The following is a 20302-nucleotide window of genomic DNA, read 5'->3' as shown; positions in this document are numbered from 1 at the left end:
CATGTTTGTGTAATCTTCATGAATGGATGAATGTGTACTTCATGTATAATGTGGCTACGTCGTGATGTCAGTGATGATAGCATTAATCTCTGGTTCAGCAGTTAGTCGACTTGCTCGATCAGTGTAATTTCCGTGTCATCCAAATCATCGATTGGGTCTGGTCTGATTGGCAGTCTGAGAGAATAATGCTTCTCACACCTGCAATACATCGATGGTTGGGGTGATGGGCCTAAAACTGAGGCACATCTGTCGTTTCTCTGCCTTCGTGTTGAGAATCGTGTGGGGTCCCCCTGTCTACATCTAAAACTCTCTACAGGTTCTGTATGTCAAGTTTTAAGTCTTTACATAGATTCAACACGGTTCCCTTTTCTCAGGAAATACAAGGTTTTCTTAACACAATTCCATCATTTCTCACTTGGAGATTGATCATGTCCTTGTCTTGTTTTTAATCACTGTAACCCTCCAGGTTCTCTCTCATCCCAGTTCTGTTCACTATGTTTTGTGTCTCCAGGACCCCCCGAAAGTCCTCTGGCCCTCTGACAGGTCTGCTTTACCAGGGACTCTATACAGTTGTAGAGGAGCAGTTACAGGCATATGAAGGATGTCCCGCTCCCCCTACCTCCTGTATGTTGGAAGCCTGGAATTGGGCTATGTTTGACACCAGCAATTTTGACCATACCACAGCGAATATTCAAAAGAAGGTTCCCTCTGAGAAAACTTTATCAAATGTATCCCTGGAGAGACGATAACCTCCCTGAAGGAATAGGAAAAAGAGCAAGAAGAGGAGCTTGTGATGTCACAAAAGACGAGTGTGACGCCCTGCGAATACTGGCTGAAGAGAATGCATGGAGCATACAGAAACTGATGACGAAGTTAAGAATCAAGTAAACTTTCATATGCGAAAAGAAGATTGCACGTGTGTGACGTACTGCAGAAAATACAAGCCGTTCAATAACTGTACAGATGCTGTAATGCAAGTAGACTAAGTGATCATAGAAGCTGGCTATACATGGTGAATAGACTGCAGGCAAAGCCGCCATTGTATAGAAAATCAACATCGGTGTCATGAATTTAGTAAGCCAGGACCCATGGACAGGAAAGGCAGAAGAACTGTGTCACAGCAAGAATAATCTGAGATTGTGGGCACAAATGACGAGGCTGTCTGGTCTGGTATCAAAGCTAAGGCAGCCAAGGCCGGTTATCTATTCGTGAAGGCAGTGAACGTGAGAAGCTGAATCATCCATTGTTAAGGTGTAATGAAAGAACACCAAGTGTTTCAAGTTTTATCCATTTATGTCATTTAAATGCTGCAAAATGGACCAAATTGTGGTCTCTTGTCCCATGAGCCAAGGATGGAGATAAAGTTGAGCATGGAGTTCTAGAACCACATAGTGCGTGCTCGCATTCCCTTATATTCCCAGCGACAAGCATACTCTGCAAGGCCAAGTTCAAAGACATTCTTCATGGCAGAAGGCATGGGTGTTGAGAGATGATGGGCTAATTGGTTGGGGAGGTAAAGTCAAGTCCACCTCCTGGCACCTGGGTCTGAGCTTGCGTGCTGCTAAGTGAACCGAATGTTCCAGACATGCCAAGCGCATGCCAACCAATTATAGAGGGCCATATAATGAAGGGCCTTATAGTTTGAGAGCCAATGATATACCATGCACTTAATAGTGTTGAAGATGACATGTTTTAGAGGTAGGCATAAGTTGTTCACCTAACAGTAGACAACCAATCACAATCCCACCACTTATAGAAAGTATACTTAGATGTTCCCCTTGAACCTATCACAACCCCTTGTAGGTTTTTCTTATTTGCCACGTAGTATGACGTCACGTCTGATGTCTTTTTTTTATAAAAGGCTGTTTTTATGAAGAATACATTGAGAGAACTCGAGCGAACGTCCGTTGATGTCTATTGTAACTCCCTGTTTTAGATAATTGCTAATAAAACAGCAACCTTTACCATCTTCCTGAGTTGGTTTGATAATTTGGTGTCAGAGTTATTCTGCATCCCAATCCATTGCGTGTATGATATCCAAAGGGCCATATGCTCACGTGGTAGCGGTGTGGATGGTTGGAAAAGATCCAAACTAGTTTATCTCCAGTGTTTCGAATGATCAGGTATCCTCTGCCATTAGCCGGAAGATCGCTGGGTTTCCTGTGGAGAGCGGCCAATAGAAATAAACTTGCATGAAGAACCGAGACAGTGGGCATGTCTCCCTTTGACAAAATCCTTGCCTGGTTTCCACAGGTGTTCTGCAGAAGAAAGGCAATGTGGTCTGATTGAAGCAGGAGTCGATACCGAAGGCCTTGGGTTGATTAATGAACGAATGGTGAGTAGACTAAGGGGAATGGCAAATGAAGGGGATGGGTTGTGATCATTTTTCGAGTAACGGGAAATATTGTGTGAAGAGAGGATAGCTCCTGGAGTCCTGGCTCAAGGGAGTTTCAGAAGGAGACGTTTCAAATACCAACAGGTTTAGAACAGAAATATACAACCCGTGAACAGGTTCACGTAAGGTGACGTCTCAAACAGGGTACAAAGTAAAGGCAAGAGAGAAAAGGGTGATCACAGTATTTATTAAGGTGTAAAGTCGAGTAGTCTGTATGTTGTTTGTTGAGTAAAAATATCAAAAAGTGATAAAGGTTGTGAAGTAATTTAAAAAGTTGAGGAGCAATAGTGAGTAAGCAAAGTGGTTGGTATCAATCCAAAGGTAGAGATAGCTAATTGAGAAATTAGAGGCTTGAGTGTTGATTGATGGTGCGCGCTAATATTTGTTGTTTTAAAGGTGTTGAAAACGTGTTGATTTAAGCAAAAGTATAAAGGTTATTTTATAAGTTTGGTAAGTATTGACAGTCAATTGAGACTTGTTATTATGGGAGATACTCCTCTGATACACTTATGTAAGACATTATCAAAGCACATGCCCAAGCTCAAACAGTATAGTGTGGAATGGGTGAAAGGCACTGCAGATAAAATGGTCATGCCATGTCTACAAGGGGCTCATTGTCAAAAGCGGTATTGCAACACATGACCACATACTTGCATGCTGCGTACACAGGGAAATTAGAGAAACGATTAGCAATTCTAGAGCTCTGAAAAATGTACCAGGAAGAGAGGGAAGACCCTCCACCTGAGAAGTGGATGCTTAGTCAGCATAAGGAGGAAGGTGTTGAGCCCCCAGCTCCCCTTAAATCACCTGAAGTAAAAGGTGCTAGTACAGAAGAAATAAGGTTGTATCCTTTAAAGGAGCTGAAAGCGGTGACGGGGTACAGTAATCCAATATATGAACCTCCCGCTTATATAGCAATGATAGTCCAGAGGAAAATAAGAGAAAAGAAGAGATCTATAAGATCATACAAGGACAAGCAAGACAAGAGTGAGCAGTCGAAACTGTTGACAGAAATAGACAGGGAGATTAAGGGATGGAAAGGATAGAACAAAGCTGATGAGATAGTGCTTGTGCAGAACGAATGGATGGGAGGACAGATAACTTAAAATACATGGGAAAAGCAAGACACAAGAAGACCGCTGGGAGAACACATGAGTGACCGCACAGCAGACCAGGAACCTGTGGCAGCGGAAGAATTTGCGAGGAGCCGTAAAACCGACCAGTGAGTGAAACCAGAAAAGGGGGAACACTGGGCTGGCAGGCGGTCACAGAAATAAAGTAAATGCAATGTATGTATTTTGGATACCAAATGCAATGAAAGCAATGAAATCAGATGAAATGTATTTTGAATACTGAACAACATTGAAAGCCAGTTAAAGCGAAGTAAAGGTATTGTGAATATTGAACGAACTGAGAACAAGTTGAAACCACTCTGGCATCCTGAAAGGAGTGAGAGCAAGAGTGTGAACCTTACTCAAGTTGAAAACACTCTGGCATCCTGAAAGGAGTGAGAGCAGGAGTGTGAACCTTACTGAAAGGAAAGCTGTGAACTGCATGGAAATAATGAACTGCACTAAGTGAAACAAGTGTTAGCAAAGCCAAGAGAGCACAAAGAGTTGAATGCAAGATATGAGAGATCTAACAGCCAAGCAAGTGCAAGGAACTGTATATTGTAAGGAAACAAGCATTGGTGAGAGCCAAGGAAACATAAGGAGATGTAACAAGCACAAGGTGTTTAAACCAGCCATAATACATTGTCAGAAGAGTGTGTCATGTTTGACAGAGGCAAATCTCATTGCTGAGGAGAAGCAGTAGACTGGAGTTCAAGAAGAGCAGTCAAGGAAGGGTACCGGTTGCATGACCTGTAATAGGTGGACTGTGTGGTCCATCAACTGCGCCTAGAATGGGTACCCTTGAATGGAAAAACAACTAAAAACACCCATCAAGAAGCTGGTGTTGTTCAAAGACCTTGTTGTGATATTGAAGTCACATGCTGTTTTGAAAACTGGAAGATTTGAATTCTAGGAGAAGGGATCCGCCGTATTTGATGAACTACTTTGAACTTGGTGAGGGGGAGTTGATCACTAGCTTAAGAGCTAGAAGAGGTTCTGAACTTTACTTTGAACACTATTCCTTTTTGATGCTGACATCCCTACAATGTATATGCAGTTTGTTGTGAGGGCAAGTATAGGTTTTGGACACAGACTGATGTTTTATTTTGAACTTACTGAAATAGATGATCCTTAGCATAGGGCGAGTTAGGCATTCATCCTTTCAAATGTATGACAAACCATGTCACCATCTGTTGTAGCTCAATTGAAACAAATTTGTCACAATTACTGTTGATTCTCATTTACGTCATTAATCATATTCTATACTGGTAAAGTCACTCCAAGTTTAATATATGGCTTAGAATTATAGCATGTACGTGGATGGTCATTTCTGACTAAACTAGAAGGCTGTATATGGAGGTCAGCCCTTTGTTCCTGCAATATTTTTTCTCATTTGGTCTAAACTCCTTAGGATCCCGCACCCAATGGGACCCAATGCTGATATTATATTCCAAACTCTTGATTCCATCTGAGATTACACTGTTGATTAAGACTTTTGTTGGAGGTCGGTAAAAGGTATTTGGCTGAATTTCCTGAATGCCCCGAGGCTCTCTTAGCTGACTTAAATGTCAAAACCACAACACTTATTGAACGCCCTAACAAAGTCAAACGAAATTATGGGAGCACGACTGGATAAATACACACAACACAATTGCTAAATATAAGCTTTATAAACCTTTATACGAAGAAGTGAAAAATCTTACGCAAATGTCCTGGTTTTTACCATTGTGAAATCTTCTTACGATTCTGTGTGAATATTTTATTGTGTGGAAAAATAATCTCAATCAGAGCTGATTTAAGTAACGCTGATGAATTATGTACATTTTGTGGGAAAGCAAGCCTCTTAAAATCATGGTAAAATCTCCTAGGACATTGCATTGCCACTTTCCATTGTTGCTTGGTTTTATTTAACCTTTTTATCAATTCTGCAGATTCTTTGACCTCTGACTAGTTTTGACATAAAATGGCTTCAGGAAACAACACCTCACTGACCTTAGTGGCCTCTAACTTGATTACATTAATTCTGAGTAGGGATGTTTAATACTGATATGTGACGAATACTGCCTTCTTTTTTCTCTTAATGCACTGCTGTATTAAATATAAATATAGCAATAAACACCTGTCCTGGGTGTTTCACTGGGTAGTAATGGCCCGGGATCCCAAGTTTTGTGAGGGATTTAGCGCTGGGTCCCAGTGTCATTACCACCCGGTAAAGATCCCGGAACGCTAACCTTTGGGGAGACAACAGAAATACATTTCTATGAATCGATGGGTCGCCGCGAGAGCATGACCCTTTGATGCATACAAAGGCATTCATTCCTCACCAAACATGGCCTTCATGAAACTGGAAGTCAGGGCTCCGGTGAGTAGCCCCACTTCCCTTTTCATGGTGGTCATCAGTGGAGTCGGGTGAGGTGCAGAGGCACTGCTACAGGTGAGTGAGGGATGGCGGGATTGGGGTGGGGGAATGCTGACGGAAACAAGAAGAGCGGGTAGCGGGTGTGAAGATTGCTGGTGTGTGCCTCCACTGCTCGGGTTGCTCAGAACCTAGGCTCGATCGTTAGATTCATTCTGGGTTTTGAGCAACCTGATTGGTTGGCACACCTTCCGAGGGTGCTAATTGTTGATATTAATTTAAATTGTGAATGTTTTTGTTTCTTTATTAAACCAGTACACATCAATACAGTAAAAACGTTTTAAAAATAAATAAAATGTAGTTTTCTGTTCAGAGTGAAATCCACAATGAACCTGAGGGAAACATTCTGAAAGAACATCCAATCCTTCTAGGAAGGCAGGAGAAGGAAAGTTAACACCAATGGTCTGAAATCTTCAGAATACCCACTATTTGAAGGAAACAGAAAAGGATTTCAACTCTCATCACTCTTATTTAACGTAGTTATAAGGCCTTAAAGCACCTGGACACGTAACCATTGATATTTGTGGAGATGAAACAGAAGAAACAGCCATCAAGGTCCAGATTTTTGCAGATGAAATTCTGCACAGTCCTTCCATAGCATCTATTAGCCACATGTGGAGGTGGATGCTCTTGGTGCAATAAGGGTTCACTCGAAGAGAACAAATCCAGTCACGGAATATCTGTTGTAACATTCTCTTTGTGAAAGACAATGGGCCTCATTACGAGTCCGGCGGTAACCTCCTGGTTTTTCCGGTACGGTCACCGCTGGACTCGTATTACCATTCCGCCTCCGTGATTCCCTGAATTACCGGGGCATTACAACCCCGGTGACCTGGGAATTCCGGAGGCGGAATTCGGTAAATCCCCATTCCCATTGAGTCCCATAGGACTCAATGGGAATGGGGACCATGGAAACACCGGCACCATCTTGTGATGGTGGCGGTGTTTCCACGTCCGCCTGCAGGCGGGCGCTGTTAAACCCTCCAGGTCAGACCTGGTGGGAATGACACCTCCGCCTGTAGGACTCGAGATCACCCGGTATGGAAACAACGGTGGCAGCGGGTTTACCGCCACCGTTATTTCCATAACGGGTGACTCATAATGAGGCCCAATGTCTGGGAAAGGCGGTAAAACATCCTCAAAGTGTCTGCCGAGGCATTCTCTAGAGTTTGAACGTAGGAAGCGCAGAGAGAGATCAAGTGAGACTCCACCCAAGAAACAGGAGGTGGGCCTGATCAGCCAGAGAACGGGAATAGGCGCTAACCTAATGATTCACATAGGCCGTGGCATCCTGATTTCAAATCAGCACCAAGATTAGATGAACCTCCAAAAAGAGGGATCATGAGGGATCATGCTTCAAGATATATGATATGATAGGTTATTTATAACGCGCTTAATACCCAGAGGTTTCTAAGCGCGGACCCAGGGATCGAACCTGTGTTGCTCCGTGTCATTTTGTTTCCAAGTCGAGCACGTTGCCCCTGAGCTATCCTCCTGGGACGATTGTTGAAAGGCAATTTGATTATCTCCATTGCTTTATCCATTTGTACGTACTCTGACGACCTGCAATAGCAATCAGGTTAGCCCCCAATTCTTCATGCTTACATATGTGTTGAGTCATATGAATCATAGCTCTAGATCTGTCCCCATGTACGATGTTTCCTGGAGGCTTTGGATATAGCCTTGCCCAAGGAACTATGAGCATACAGACTGTCACATCCCTTGAAAAATAAGGGGTGACAACACCAAGAGAGACTGCAAGTGAAATTGGGATTTATAAGAGAGGAATTAAAACTTTCCCTTTGACTGAATTGAACATGGGCCTGAAAATCTACAGAGCTTTTGGAATGTCTAGATTGATGAAGTATCATACTCCCTGAGCATGCACAATCAGCTAACTCAAAGCGTAGACGTGTGAATTAAACAGTCATCCAGAATATAGATCTTCTCCCAATAAAGCATCCAACCCTGCACCAAGCTTCTGATGAGAGAGAGCTGACTTTAACTCAAAGGGGACAACCAGAAACTGTTAGTGGTGACAAATAACTAAACCCTCCCAGGGTCCAAACAAATTGGGGGAAGAAAATCCATTCTACTGGTTGCTGGAAGCCATGTATTGCCTTTGAGAGAAGAACTCAATGATTATGAAGGGATCGAAACCATCAAAAACAAAGAATCATTATTCAACAGTTCAGAATTGGGCACCACTCCCAATAACTACAAAGAGGCTTGTAGAGAAACGCAATAATCTCACTGAGTGAGGGAATGGACAAATAGCACCTTTGTCGAGTAGGTTCTATATTCCCAGAAAAATATCATAAGACTTTTTCTTGATCCTAACAAAGGAATCTTCAAACAAGTGATGGAGGAGCTATCTGTGGAACCATGATGATATTAACCCATCACACAAAGTAAAACATCTAGATATGCACCAAACCTCAGGTCATAAACTGACTCAGGACGAGGTGAGGAGAGCTTAAGCTCTCAGGACATTTCCAGATATTGTATTATAGTAGTCATTTATATAGCACCTTTTCTCATTTGTATGGCCTCGAAAAGCTTTGTGATAGGAATGCTCTCAGGGACCGAAGTCCAGTTGTGGGAATGTTCTAAGAGGAGACTTAAGATGCGTGCATGCATTTGGCATGCATTTGGCAAAGTTTAGGATTTAGGAGGGCTGGCTGGACTCCAGTAAGCAACCCAAGAGGTCAGGCACGTGGGCGGGTGCTGAGGGAGGTCACCACTAAGCGCTAGTGCAGGAGACTCAATTTGCACCCAGCTACACCTAAATGTATCATAGGTTGTTGCTGTATTCTAATGGCAGAGGTGTTGAGGCAAGTCTGGTGTTTCAGTGTGAAGTGGTTATGTGACCAGCTAGACTGAATTTGTCATAGTCGTAGCTGCATTCTAGAGCGGATGGATAGCCGTGACTATGACAGATGTCCACTGAAGGCTTGCGTGTACACTCAGATGGAGATTACCTTTGATGTCACTGTGTCATCCGATATTCTGTGGGGAAGAAAAAGCTAGCTCCCTGCGTAGACTTTTCTAAGCACCACGGACCGTCTACCTTCAAGTCTACCAAGTGCAATAGATTGGTTGTCGTAGAACATCTTTTAGGTGGGACAGAAAGGCTCCCATAGAAACTAGGCTAATGGATTTCTCTGAGCACAATATTTTTTATAGTCTTACTTCATATTGTCCACATTCTACAAACACTAACCAAAGTAGTCTAATAAGCACGATATGAAGGATACCTGCATGGAACCACTATGAAGGAGAACATTTAAAAGTGTTGACTTGCGAATGAGATAAGAGAGCAACCCTGCCAAAGCTTTTCAAAATGACAATAAGTATCACTGCTCGGGTTAGTGCAAGCCTGTATAGAGCAGTCCTTGAATATTCTTTGCATCAACCATGCCAATGGAGTCATCACTTTAAGGGATTGCCAACTTATTGTCCTCAGATTCTTGTTTAACTACTTGCTTCTAACCCATGAATGGCAATTTCAACAGGGTGGTGTTAATCCTCACCAGCTGCATAAAATAGTGATGTCTCATGCCCTCGGTGGTAGTTACAGTAAAGGCAGAGAACTTTAGAGTACCATAAGTCATGTCACAGAGATACTGAGATACTTTCTCCGCCATCTCCTTTGGCTCTGAGTCAATGGGAGGGACCATGACATGGGATACTTTTTCCCTTTTTGCTGGGGGTTCTGCCAAATTTGGCAAGCCCCGCTGTGACCTCTTCAGAAGAGAATGTTCAATTAATTCATCAGTTTTCTCAAGAGAAATAGAAGTAAGATTTGAGGGTGTTCAGGTGGATCTGGAATATGAGACTTGTATGAGTCTCTTGTCACAGCACTTTTTATTCCTGTGCCTCATGAGAAGAGGGAATTTCCCCCCTCATTGTATATTTTCTTTTGGAGTACTGAAATCAGAGAAATTAAAGATATAAATGTAGATAGGAGTTTGATTTCAACAATTGTATAAATTGACAATTGAAATGGGAATAAAATGACTTGCAAAAAGGCTATTTTTGTGAATGAAACCAATCTAGGCCCGGACAGCCAAATGGCCCTCCTTCACCCCAAACGCAGCAACACAGCTATTGGGGGTAAGGGAGTTGTCTTGCTTTCCCATAAGAAAAGTGTGAGCACCTACTTTTGACGCTGACCATAAAAGCTGGTGACTGTCTGCAGTTGGTTCTCAGGAAGTCAAGCTTTGCAAGCAAAACAAATGCTCCCCTTATACAATTTCCATCTGTCTTTGACCCTTAAGCTAAAACCCCAGACAGAAAAATACAATTAATTCACTCTGGAAAGGGGTCCCTCTCAAATAATCAAATTTCCCCATCAGTCAGGATAAGGACATTTAAACCTTTGGAGACACATTTCTGACACAAGGGACAGGGAAATGCTGGAAGCACTCATGGAGGTGGGTATGAGTCATAAATGTCCCAGCTCTGACCTCAAAGGAGTTGATACCATATGTTCTGTTACAGGTCGGAAAGCCTGGAGATGCCATTTAATATTTTGTAAAGTAGAAAAAAGTACAAAGAAATGACTTTTGAATTTGACATATGCAATCACATTTTCTCTTATGACTTTTTACAGAAGGTTGTAGAGACTTACTTGTTGAGGACATTTTCAGGGTGAAAAGCTTCGACAGCTGAATGTTAAAAAAAAAATATGGGGGCATTATGTAAATTATGCAAAGTAGGTGATTGTGGATATTGCGGCACAGAAATGGCATGTGCCAGTGATTCATCTATCCTAGTGTCCGTGCCGGCAATCATGTTATTCTGAGATTTAAAAAAGTTTGGTATAAAAGTATCAGTGTGTAAAAAGCTAAAATTTGTAACACATACATCACGCATCAGGCCAAGATCAGACTAGCATCATCTGATTTGCCTGAGTGAGAGCAATCTGATGAACTGATTAATAACATGAACACATGTGAGGAATATAATGTTTTAGAACGTTATAATTGTTAAATGGAGAACTCTCCAAGATAACATCTCATTAAGTGGCAGGGAAACTGGGTGTAGCAGTAATTTTCATTAGACTGACCTCTTCATTAATATGCCCAATGGGTATGGAGGGGATGGTTTAGTATTATGTCACACTGACCAGTCACACACACTGACCAATTGGAGAAATTACACTTACCTTTAAAGTGAGGTACCAAACACATAGATTCCAGGACTTCCTCGCTCATTAATTGGCTGACTGACAGAAGGGGAGAAAGGAGAATTAATAATAACGGTAAGGAGAATGGAATAGATTGCATTCCTTTGATCCCATTTGGCAATACTAGCAGTACACTGCAAGAAATGCCTATCTGGAGTTACGGCCAAGGCTTTCTTCAGTGGGAAAAACAGCAGATATGCCCAAATACAAAATGTTAACCATACTGTCATGGCAAGCTGATCCAAACTTGCTGACTGATGCGCACTGGTTCCTAGAGAGGAAGAACTGAATCAGTCCTTAAGAAGGTGTCCACTTGTCTGTGAGACAGCCAAAAGAAATTCCTATGTGATTATAATGCCAAGGAGAAACATAGTCAAAAGGTCAATAGCGTGAATCCCATACCCTTTTTATTGGGAAAGTACTGAGGTGGCGGAAGATACATACGTTGACTGTACATCTTGAGAAATTAATAAATATTTCAGAAGAGTATGTGCTGCTGGAATGATACATTTGAGAGAATAGTTCATATGCTGCGTATACTGGGCGATCCCCCACATCCTTTGTGTAATATTAAAGCACAAAAGAAGTATTCTGGAGTCAAAATGATAGCTCACTGTGTGCATATCTAGAAAAGTAAGGCCATTGAAGTAATTTCCTAGTTATATCACCAAGCAGACTCATGTTACTGGCGCTAAATAATTCAAGAAAAGGGGAAAGGGTGATTAATCGCTATCCATTTTCCCGCCTTTTAAGTTTAAGTTGTCCATTGAAAATGACAAATGTACACTATTACACATGAGTGCAATAGAGACTGCACTGAAGTGAATTTTAGAAAACATACATTTTCATTTTGCAAGTCATTCACATGCAGGAATGTTAAGTAGCTTGTTTCAATTGAGTTGTCTAGAGCGCTCTTTGAAATTCTGACATGTCCATTGAATAGGAGGTATATATTAAAGGAGAAGTAGAGAGATTTAGGCAGGAACAGTCTGAGTTAATTTGGTTGTAAATTAATGAAAGCTTCATCCTGGACCCTCATGCATTTTCAATACATTGTGCATGTACGCCCAGAGTAAAAATAAATGTATACATGTTAATGTGCATGTTTTTTTTCAAAATCCTATAGCCAAGTAAAATGTAATACTGGAAAGTGATGCAACCAGTGTATTAATCTTTTTTCATTTTAGTCACTAGTTAAATTGGAATATCATAGATGCATATTTGTTTATATTTAAATCGATTCTATTATTTCAATTTTGTTAATCAATAGACTTTCTGTTCAATCTTGCATGTTTCTTATCCCAAAAGGGAAAGGGGGATGTCAGAAATCAATATTGTTAAATTGGAGTCCTAGGTTCATAAAAAGAACTTAATTATATAAATAATAATTATGCATGCCTGATTTGGGGTGGGTGGAAAATTCAGCGAATTAGATGTTGCCTGATTAAAACATCCTACAGCAAACAACAGTCTTCTTCTGTTAAGCGATCATAATGGGGATTGGAGACAACACTAGCCATCGGACGATCATAAGATGTGTCATGGTGGTCAAAGCACTTACACTTCATAACTTGAAGGGTACATTTTCCCTCATCCTTGACTGTTGAACTGAATGCATGTCTGACTTGGCGCAGATGGATAAGGTTTAATGACTGCATATGAAAATGTGAATACGACTTCAGGCAGATCTGGAATGGATTCGTTGGGCCTCATTACGAGGCTGGCGGCCACGGAATGAAGAGTGCCGGTTAGGGACTAGCACCGTTCATTCCAGGCAGCCACATTACGAGTACTGCAGCGGGTCCCGCTCTGGACGCCTGGCCAGACCAGACGTGCGGAGCGGGACCCGCTAGCAGACCAGGATGCTAACAACAGGCCCGTCATTAACGGGCCCGTTGTCAGCATCCTCCCCATTCCCATTGAGCCCTATGGGGCTTGGATGGGGATGTACCGGGTCCTGTGAAAGGGAATTACCGGGCCCTCCTCCATGGTCGGAATGGCCCGGTAAGTCCCCTTTTGCGGTACCTGAGTTTGGAGGTAGCCATGCCGGTGATGACGACATGGCTACCTCCAAACTCGTAATGAGGCCCATTGACTTTTATATTTTATCTGTTCAAGGCTGCTGGGAAGGGTAGTGGAGCTGAGTCTCACTCTGCTATACTGCATGCTCTCTGTGGCATTCCACTAATAAGCAAAGGTATTCATCTTTATACGTAGAAAGCAAACTGATATAAACACACACAGTGGGTGAATGTTATCCTTAGATAAAGTGGATGTATTTATGGCAAGGAGGAGAGAGTATTTGAGAACTTGTAACATGGACCATTTACTGTAATGTTGGTTATGCAGGGTTTGGATATCGGGTGAGGGTTGGGTTGGCACGTGGGCAACATTTGTATAGAACTGGCTTTTTTGACTCACGTGGAGACTTCTGTCTTGAGCTGTGTTTGATTAATGTCTTTTTCTTTGCATTTAATTTGGCTATTTATGAGTTGTTGCACATCCCAAAATCTGAATAAAAAGTTTAAGAGAAAAATCAAATGTCAAGAAACCAATAAGCATGACTGCCTGCAGTAGAAAGCAGCCCGATGTAGCAATGCCACAATGCCTTAAATGTGCATGGGATCATGGGCTGCACACTTCCCGGCAACATACAGTTAGATAAAGAATAGCATTCCATCCACAAAGCCTCCAGTCCTGCACCAATGGGCTTGAAGAGCCACAAATGAGGGCCCACTTAAACGGGGCACCTTTCTACATTTTAATAACCAAAGCAGCTTCGGCAGACACCCATGGTGAGGTGAGTAGGGCTAATGTACTGCAAAGCCACCGGTCGACTGCCAAAGACAGCAAGATCAGGAGGCCAAATGCAAAATAAAAGCCAGGCATGTACCATTAAAAAATAATGCTATTTTGTATAGTATTGTCTGAAAATGTATAAGACTTTACCAGTGTCACTTTTCCCATGTCACTAAATCCTAACTGAGTCAGTCTTTTCAGATTGAATAAGTGTGACAAATCTATTGAGAAAATACATCAATCGAAGTTGCATCTAGAAAAAGAAAAATAGGCAAGGACATGATTAAGAGGTTAACCATCAGCTTTGTCCCGATTATGAAGCTATGTGGAAACTGGCAATCCACAACTGAGTCTCCATCCTTCGGTCCAGATTTTGGTGTAACAATTTATAAAGTTATTACAAAATATAGTTCTTGGAAGGCAGTTTGCAAACCTTAAATAAGAGATTACAGCAGAGGTCTTCAAATTTTGGGGCATGCCCCCCAACCCCTCGAGGGGGGGGGGGCACGGCCTCATTCACAGGGGGCACAGGACCCCAGTCTGAAATATTTTACGGAAGAAAGGTTAAGCGGAGCACTGGGGAACCCTGGGCCGGAGTGGCTGATCCATAATGGGTGAGGGGTGTCAACCAAGTGGCCCTCTGAATGATTATGGAGTTGAGGAGCCAGCCCAGTGAAACACTGAGCGCTCCCTCAGCTGCTTTTTCCAGGGCTGGCTGAACTGCCAAAGGGAAACACTGTTTCGCTTTGACAGTTCAGTTCCCCAGCTGCACATGCTCAATGAGCCGTGCAAGGCTGGGGGCGTTGTGCTTCGCCAGCCTTGCATAGCTCATTGGAAATGCTGGCTGGGGAACTGCATGTCTGAATGTGCGAGGGGGGCTACTACAGACAGAGCAGGCTGGAGTGGTGCGTTCCAGCACCCACGCGCAGTCCCCTGCATGCATGTGCAGGAACCAGGAAGCTCTTGCTTCACGATTTCTGTTCATGATGCAGGAGCTGGAGCGCTCAGGAGGAAACTTAAGGGCCCTCATTACAAGGCAGGCGGTGGACCATGGTCCATGCCGGATTTCGCCATGGTGGATGGCGGAATTACCGCCCCATTCCAAGGTGAGTGGGGCGGTAATTCCCCATTCACCATTTGCCCTTCCCCATTCCCATTTTTGCCCCATAGGGCATAATGGGGATGGGGAAGGCGCTAATTACGGCACCATAAATTATGGTGCCGTAATTAGCACCAAGGTCGCTTAGCGCCTTGGACTTTAATGCCTGCAAAAAGCAGGCGTTAAAGTGTGAATCAGGCGTTAAGGGTTTAACAGCGCCGACGCTCTTTACGGCGCCGTTAACTCCTTAACGCTGACTTGTAATGAGGGCCAAGGACTGGGGCAGAAGGTACGTTTATGTTCATTTATTTTTTATTTAAATATGTGTATGGATGTGTGTATTATGAGTGAGTGTATGGTGAGGAGTGCTTGTGTGAATGATAGAGTGCTTGCTGTTTGAATGTGTGTGTGTTGGTCCGTTGAGCTAATTTTGTCGATTGGAGGGGGAGGTAGGAAGGAGGGTTGTACAACAAAGGCATTTTAAAAATGCCTTTGTTTCACAATCCCCCTAACCACCTGCCAAAATCAGCTCTCCTTCTGAGGCACTGTGGAGCGCAGGGGACAGGGATGGTATCTTTTTACTGGACATCTATCATAGATGCCCTGTAAAAATTACCATGCCTGCCCCTTGTGCCCCCCACCTCCAATTTCAAACTGTTTGGATTTCTACCCAATTTCTTTTTTGTTTAAGTATGCTCTAAAATGCAACAATTTAACCCATTATTTAAAGAGATTTCCGGTGAAAGGACCTCCTCGGACCACTCTAGATTGGTTGCGGCTCCCTCCCTACGCTCGGTCGCTATGGCATATCTGGGGGAAATATTTATGCCCCACCACTAAAAAATTCACCAGCTGTCACTGCCTGTGGGACTTTGTTGGGAACGGGGTGGAGAGCCCAGGCACTGTGGTAGGAGCAGGATGGGGGGAGCAATGGGATAGTGGTGGGAACAGGGTGGGCAAACCCCATGGTCTGTGGTGGGGTGAGAAGATCGCAGGGACTGGGTAGGAGTGGGATGGGAGAGCCCAGAGATTGCAATGAGAGCTGATGGGGGAGCTCATGGACTATACTGAGAGTAGGGTGCAGTGAAGACGCGCAATAGTTCATAGCCATTTGGACTTACTGTCCATTTGGCATTTTTGCAGGGGCCTGGCCTGCCCACATGTTGCTTAGGGGAGGGCCCAGGCCAGAAAAGTTGAAGACCACTGGATTACAGCATCCCAAGAGTATAAACTAGTAAGATGTTTGAAAGTGGTATCTAGCATGATTTCCTGTGACATTGCGCCTACACTAGCCATGCATATAGTCACAGACAGACCGTTTAACATTAATAGAGTCTCCTTCACTGATGGGCATATATTTTCTAGGCAGAAGGGGGGAAACCTTTTTCAAAGACCTGTCTTCCATAGTCATGTCAGAGATAATGATTAAAACCAAACTGGTATCCTTCTACAGAAAGATACATATTTTGTCGGCAAAGATTGAGATGACCACAACTGGATTCGTGCATCTGTGCACCACCTGATTTGTCAGAATAAATTAACTTCAAAACTTTTGACTATGTTTTCATTATTCTCGAGTAAGCGTGCATCCTAAGGAAAGATTCGAGTTTCAAAACATGTTTTATATAAATTCACGTTTTCCTAATTTAAAGTGTATTCTCAAATAATAATCATTTCTGAAGATGTGCGCACTTCACTTTGCATGATGTAATATAACAGGCATGTATCTGTACACTCTGATGTAACTATTCTGATGCCTATGGCGCTGTGCTAACATTGTTTCAGCATGTCGCTCAACTGATATGCAGCATTTTTTTATGCGAATAAAATGAACTGGGGTTGCTTTTTGATGCTGATAACGGTCGTCTGATCCCAGCAGTGCAGCAGAAACGCGAATTGAGTCTTTTGAAACGACTCATTTCAGCTTCCATTTTCAAACAAACATGGTGTTAGTTAGTGGTCCTGCTACTAACACAATTCGACGCCTGCAGCTCATTAAGATTGGAGATTGACGCACAATTTGCATGAAAAACACGTGTACATGTATACAGTCAAATGCCAACAGATTATTTCCAAATAGTATTAAATAATATGTTTATTATCAGGTTCTACTCTTACCAAATTCGCACATTAAGCACAGACATGAACACACAGTAGAAAAAGAAGTTACAAAACACAACCCCCCATTAGTATGAAAGTCAGTAAATGGAAATCAGACAGTGGGCCTTTTTACAGTCACCGGCAAAGGAAAAGACCCATTGTGAATGTCTGGGATGTCTTAGGTCATTAACAGTTCATTCAAGGAAGTGGATTCTTTGAAAAGGCAGTTCCTTTGTTATGCTGAGTGGGAACCAGCATGATGCCTTACTGCTTCAAGCAGCTGTTCGTTCTCTCTCTCTCACTCTCTCTCTCCACTCTCCCATCAAACCATGGTCATAACCTTTAACGATGCTGGCTGGAATCTCCTAATCTTTTTCTTCAGAGCTTTTGAAGCTTTGATTCGACAGATCTTTGGCTCTGGAAGAGGTCTGCTGTAAGTCTGGGTTGTTACAGGCAATCTGGTACATGCTTCTGCCCAAACCAAATCGCTCTGGTCAGTCTCATCATAGTCAAGAGTCAGACTGCTGCCGCTGCTGTCAGCTTCTGAATCACTTTCACTGGATTCACTGTCTCCAAAGCGATTGGTGGTGTAGTTGCTGACCTCATCTTCACTCGTTTCCATGATTGTAGAATGAAAGAGAGAGGCACACTCTGCCGAATATTCAGACTCACTTTTTGCGTAGGCGCCAGGGTGAGGAAGCCTTGTTCTTGCCCTCAAGCTCACTGTGCGAAGGACACCCGCCCGCCTTACTGGTTGTGTTGGTGGGCCTACACCCGACACAAAACTTTTTGGTAAGTTTGCAAAATGGGCTCTTGCTGAAATTTCAACAGAGGACTGCCACTTGCGTTGTTTTCTCTTTGTGCCAGTGTCAATATGTACGGTTTCCAGAGAACGCAGTGCACTGACTGATGCTCTATATAGTTCTGACTTTGGAATGACGTGGGGCATTCGTAACTGTACAGGATACAGACTGGATTCTGAGGAAGACCTTCCAGCGACATCACTAACATAGGTAGGTCTTCTGGCAAGGCTTTTTCCACCATGTTGTTTACTGGCTTGTGTCCACTCTGTACTAGTAAGCCTGATTCCAGAATTCAGACCCTTTGGCCTTTCAAGACAATGTTTCCCAGGTCTCAGCACCTTCTCGCTGTTTCTTCGTTTCACCTTTGCCGATTTCGTTTTAGAGCTTGAAATTCTCATCTTAACTTGATGGGCTTCAGCAGGGACAAACTGTGCATGAACAAATTCAGTTTGAGCAGTATGTCTCTCAAGGGCATTCACAGGTTTCAGAACGCTGTTTTTTTTGCTAATCTTCTTCGGCAAGATCGTTTTGGCTGGTAAAGGTAATGGGTCTTGATTGGACTCCTCTGAACACGTCTGTAAACTGGATGAAGAACCTGGCTCAAGACAATGCCCCCTAGCTTCCCTTAGTGGGAAACCACTAATTTTTGACCTTCCATGAAAATAGTTATTTATATTTGTTGGCTGTGAAGTAGGGAGACTCTGCGGCTTGTCTGTGTCCGTACTCTCTACGACGTCTGGCTGTCTTTGAGGTTCCTCTAGGAAACTCTCTTTCCTCAAATTAATATTGACTTCTTTGTTTCCTTCAGGAAATAGCCCCCTTTTTTCCAATTGACTGCTGGAGTTCACTTTCAGTACACTGCAGGTGGGGGTGACAGCATGTATTTGGTGTTGCACAGGTAGGTGATTCTTTTCCATGACCCTGCTGCATGCTGTGGATTGATTGTTAGCTTTGCATCTACTCAACTGTAGTAGTTTGTTGATGTAACCCCCAGGCCCGGTTTCAATGAGTGGTCTAGTCCTGAACATTACATTATCCTTGACTGCACAAGGCTGAGCGGGCTGTTTGTCTCCATCATAGATGACACTTTCGTGAGATTCCCCAATCAAAGAAAACAGCGGGCTTTGGAGTGCCACAGCATGAAGGGGACTTGGGTAAGCGTACACGTCACTTCCCCTTCTGGCGACCAAATCATTCTGGTATTTGGGGTCCACAACATGGCGCTCAATGCCACCGCCATGGCACAAGGAAGACACAGACCTTTGATCCGGGCACTTCCGAAACCCTGTGTGCATTGGTATCAGTCTCTCCAAGTCACCTGCAAAGAAGGGACAGGAGACAAGATCACACTGTGTCACAAAAGAGCACATTTTCAAAACAAATTCTTTTGAAAGGACATTTCAAATGCTGATATTATGCACTTCTTTGAATTAAGTTTCAATGATTTCACATAAAACATAACTATTGGGCAATGCTTTAAAACCAATATATTTGTAGGAATAATAATCTTTATTTAAAAAAATATAATTAACCAAATTAGTTCTGCACTAACACAAGAATAATCACATTAAGGTTAAATGTTTCACTATATAAACATTTTTTTTACATTTATTTTAAAAGTTTCAGAAAAAGAGAATGATTTAACACACAAGTCCTGTGAGGAAATGTATAATATAATCACGTAAATATGTATACATTGAAATTGCTAACAGGAATTAACACACCATTATTAAAATGTTGCAGTCGAAACATAATACTGTGTGTGTGTGTGTGTGAGGGAGTGGGGGAGGGAGTTTCAGAAGTAACATTAATGGAATGGTGAACTATGGGATGACTACTCTTCCCTTAATCCACTCCTCCTTCCTGACCAGCCACTAGACCCCCACATATGTTAAGGCGGGCTGAGCCTTAGTTCTCGTCAACTTCCATGCAACAGATTATTGAACAAATCTTGATGCCTTGCCATCACACACTGCAAAATAGTCTTTCGTCTACAATACAAGTGGATTTCAATGCAGAGATAATCTCGGCTTGGGGGAGCTAAAACACTTTCCTAAAAGGGAGCTTTCCGACCGTTTCTGCTCTTTGGGGTTTAAATTGTGCCTAGTTAAGAGAGTAGCATCGATGTTTACTGGGGTGCAGAAAAACGTTCAAATAAGTAATACGCCCAAGCTTCCATTTGAACCTTGCTACACATTTAATTAGAAATAGGTTTCTGTGGTGATAAAACAAATGAAAGCTACCAAAGTCAAGAGATGAGGCTAATCCCCTCCACCCCCCCCCAACAGTTAATCTCCCTTGAGGCACTGGCTTCCCAAAGCTACTGATGAAACATTCCTGAGGTTCTCAGCAGGAAAACTAACAACTTCCTTGGTTCAATAGCGCCA

The 20302-nt window shown here is 42.8% G+C and overlaps 1 protein-coding gene across 1 annotated transcript in view; it reads right to left on the bottom strand.

Annotated features, from left to right (window-relative positions):
* Window positions 1-17089: 17089 nt before the first annotated feature.
* DACT2 (dishevelled binding antagonist of beta catenin 2) overlaps window positions 17090-20302 on the bottom strand; it is a 58124-nt gene continuing 54911 nt past the window's right edge. The window contains exon 4 of the mRNA XM_069606963.1: window positions 17090-19233. Coding sequence (XP_069463064.1) covers window positions 17435-19233 — 1799 coding nt within the window. The 3' untranslated portion in view covers window positions 17090-17434. The remainder of the gene's footprint in view (window positions 19234-20302) is intronic.

This window comes from Ambystoma mexicanum, chromosome 4p (assembly GCF_040938575.1).
Source record: "Ambystoma mexicanum isolate Mex_15411 chromosome 4p, UKY_AmexF1_1, whole genome shotgun sequence".
Classification (NCBI taxonomy): Eukaryota; Metazoa; Chordata; class Amphibia; order Caudata; family Ambystomatidae; genus Ambystoma; species Ambystoma mexicanum.
Note: the sequence above shows the minus strand (reverse complement) of the source record. Positions and strands in the feature narration are given on the sequence as shown.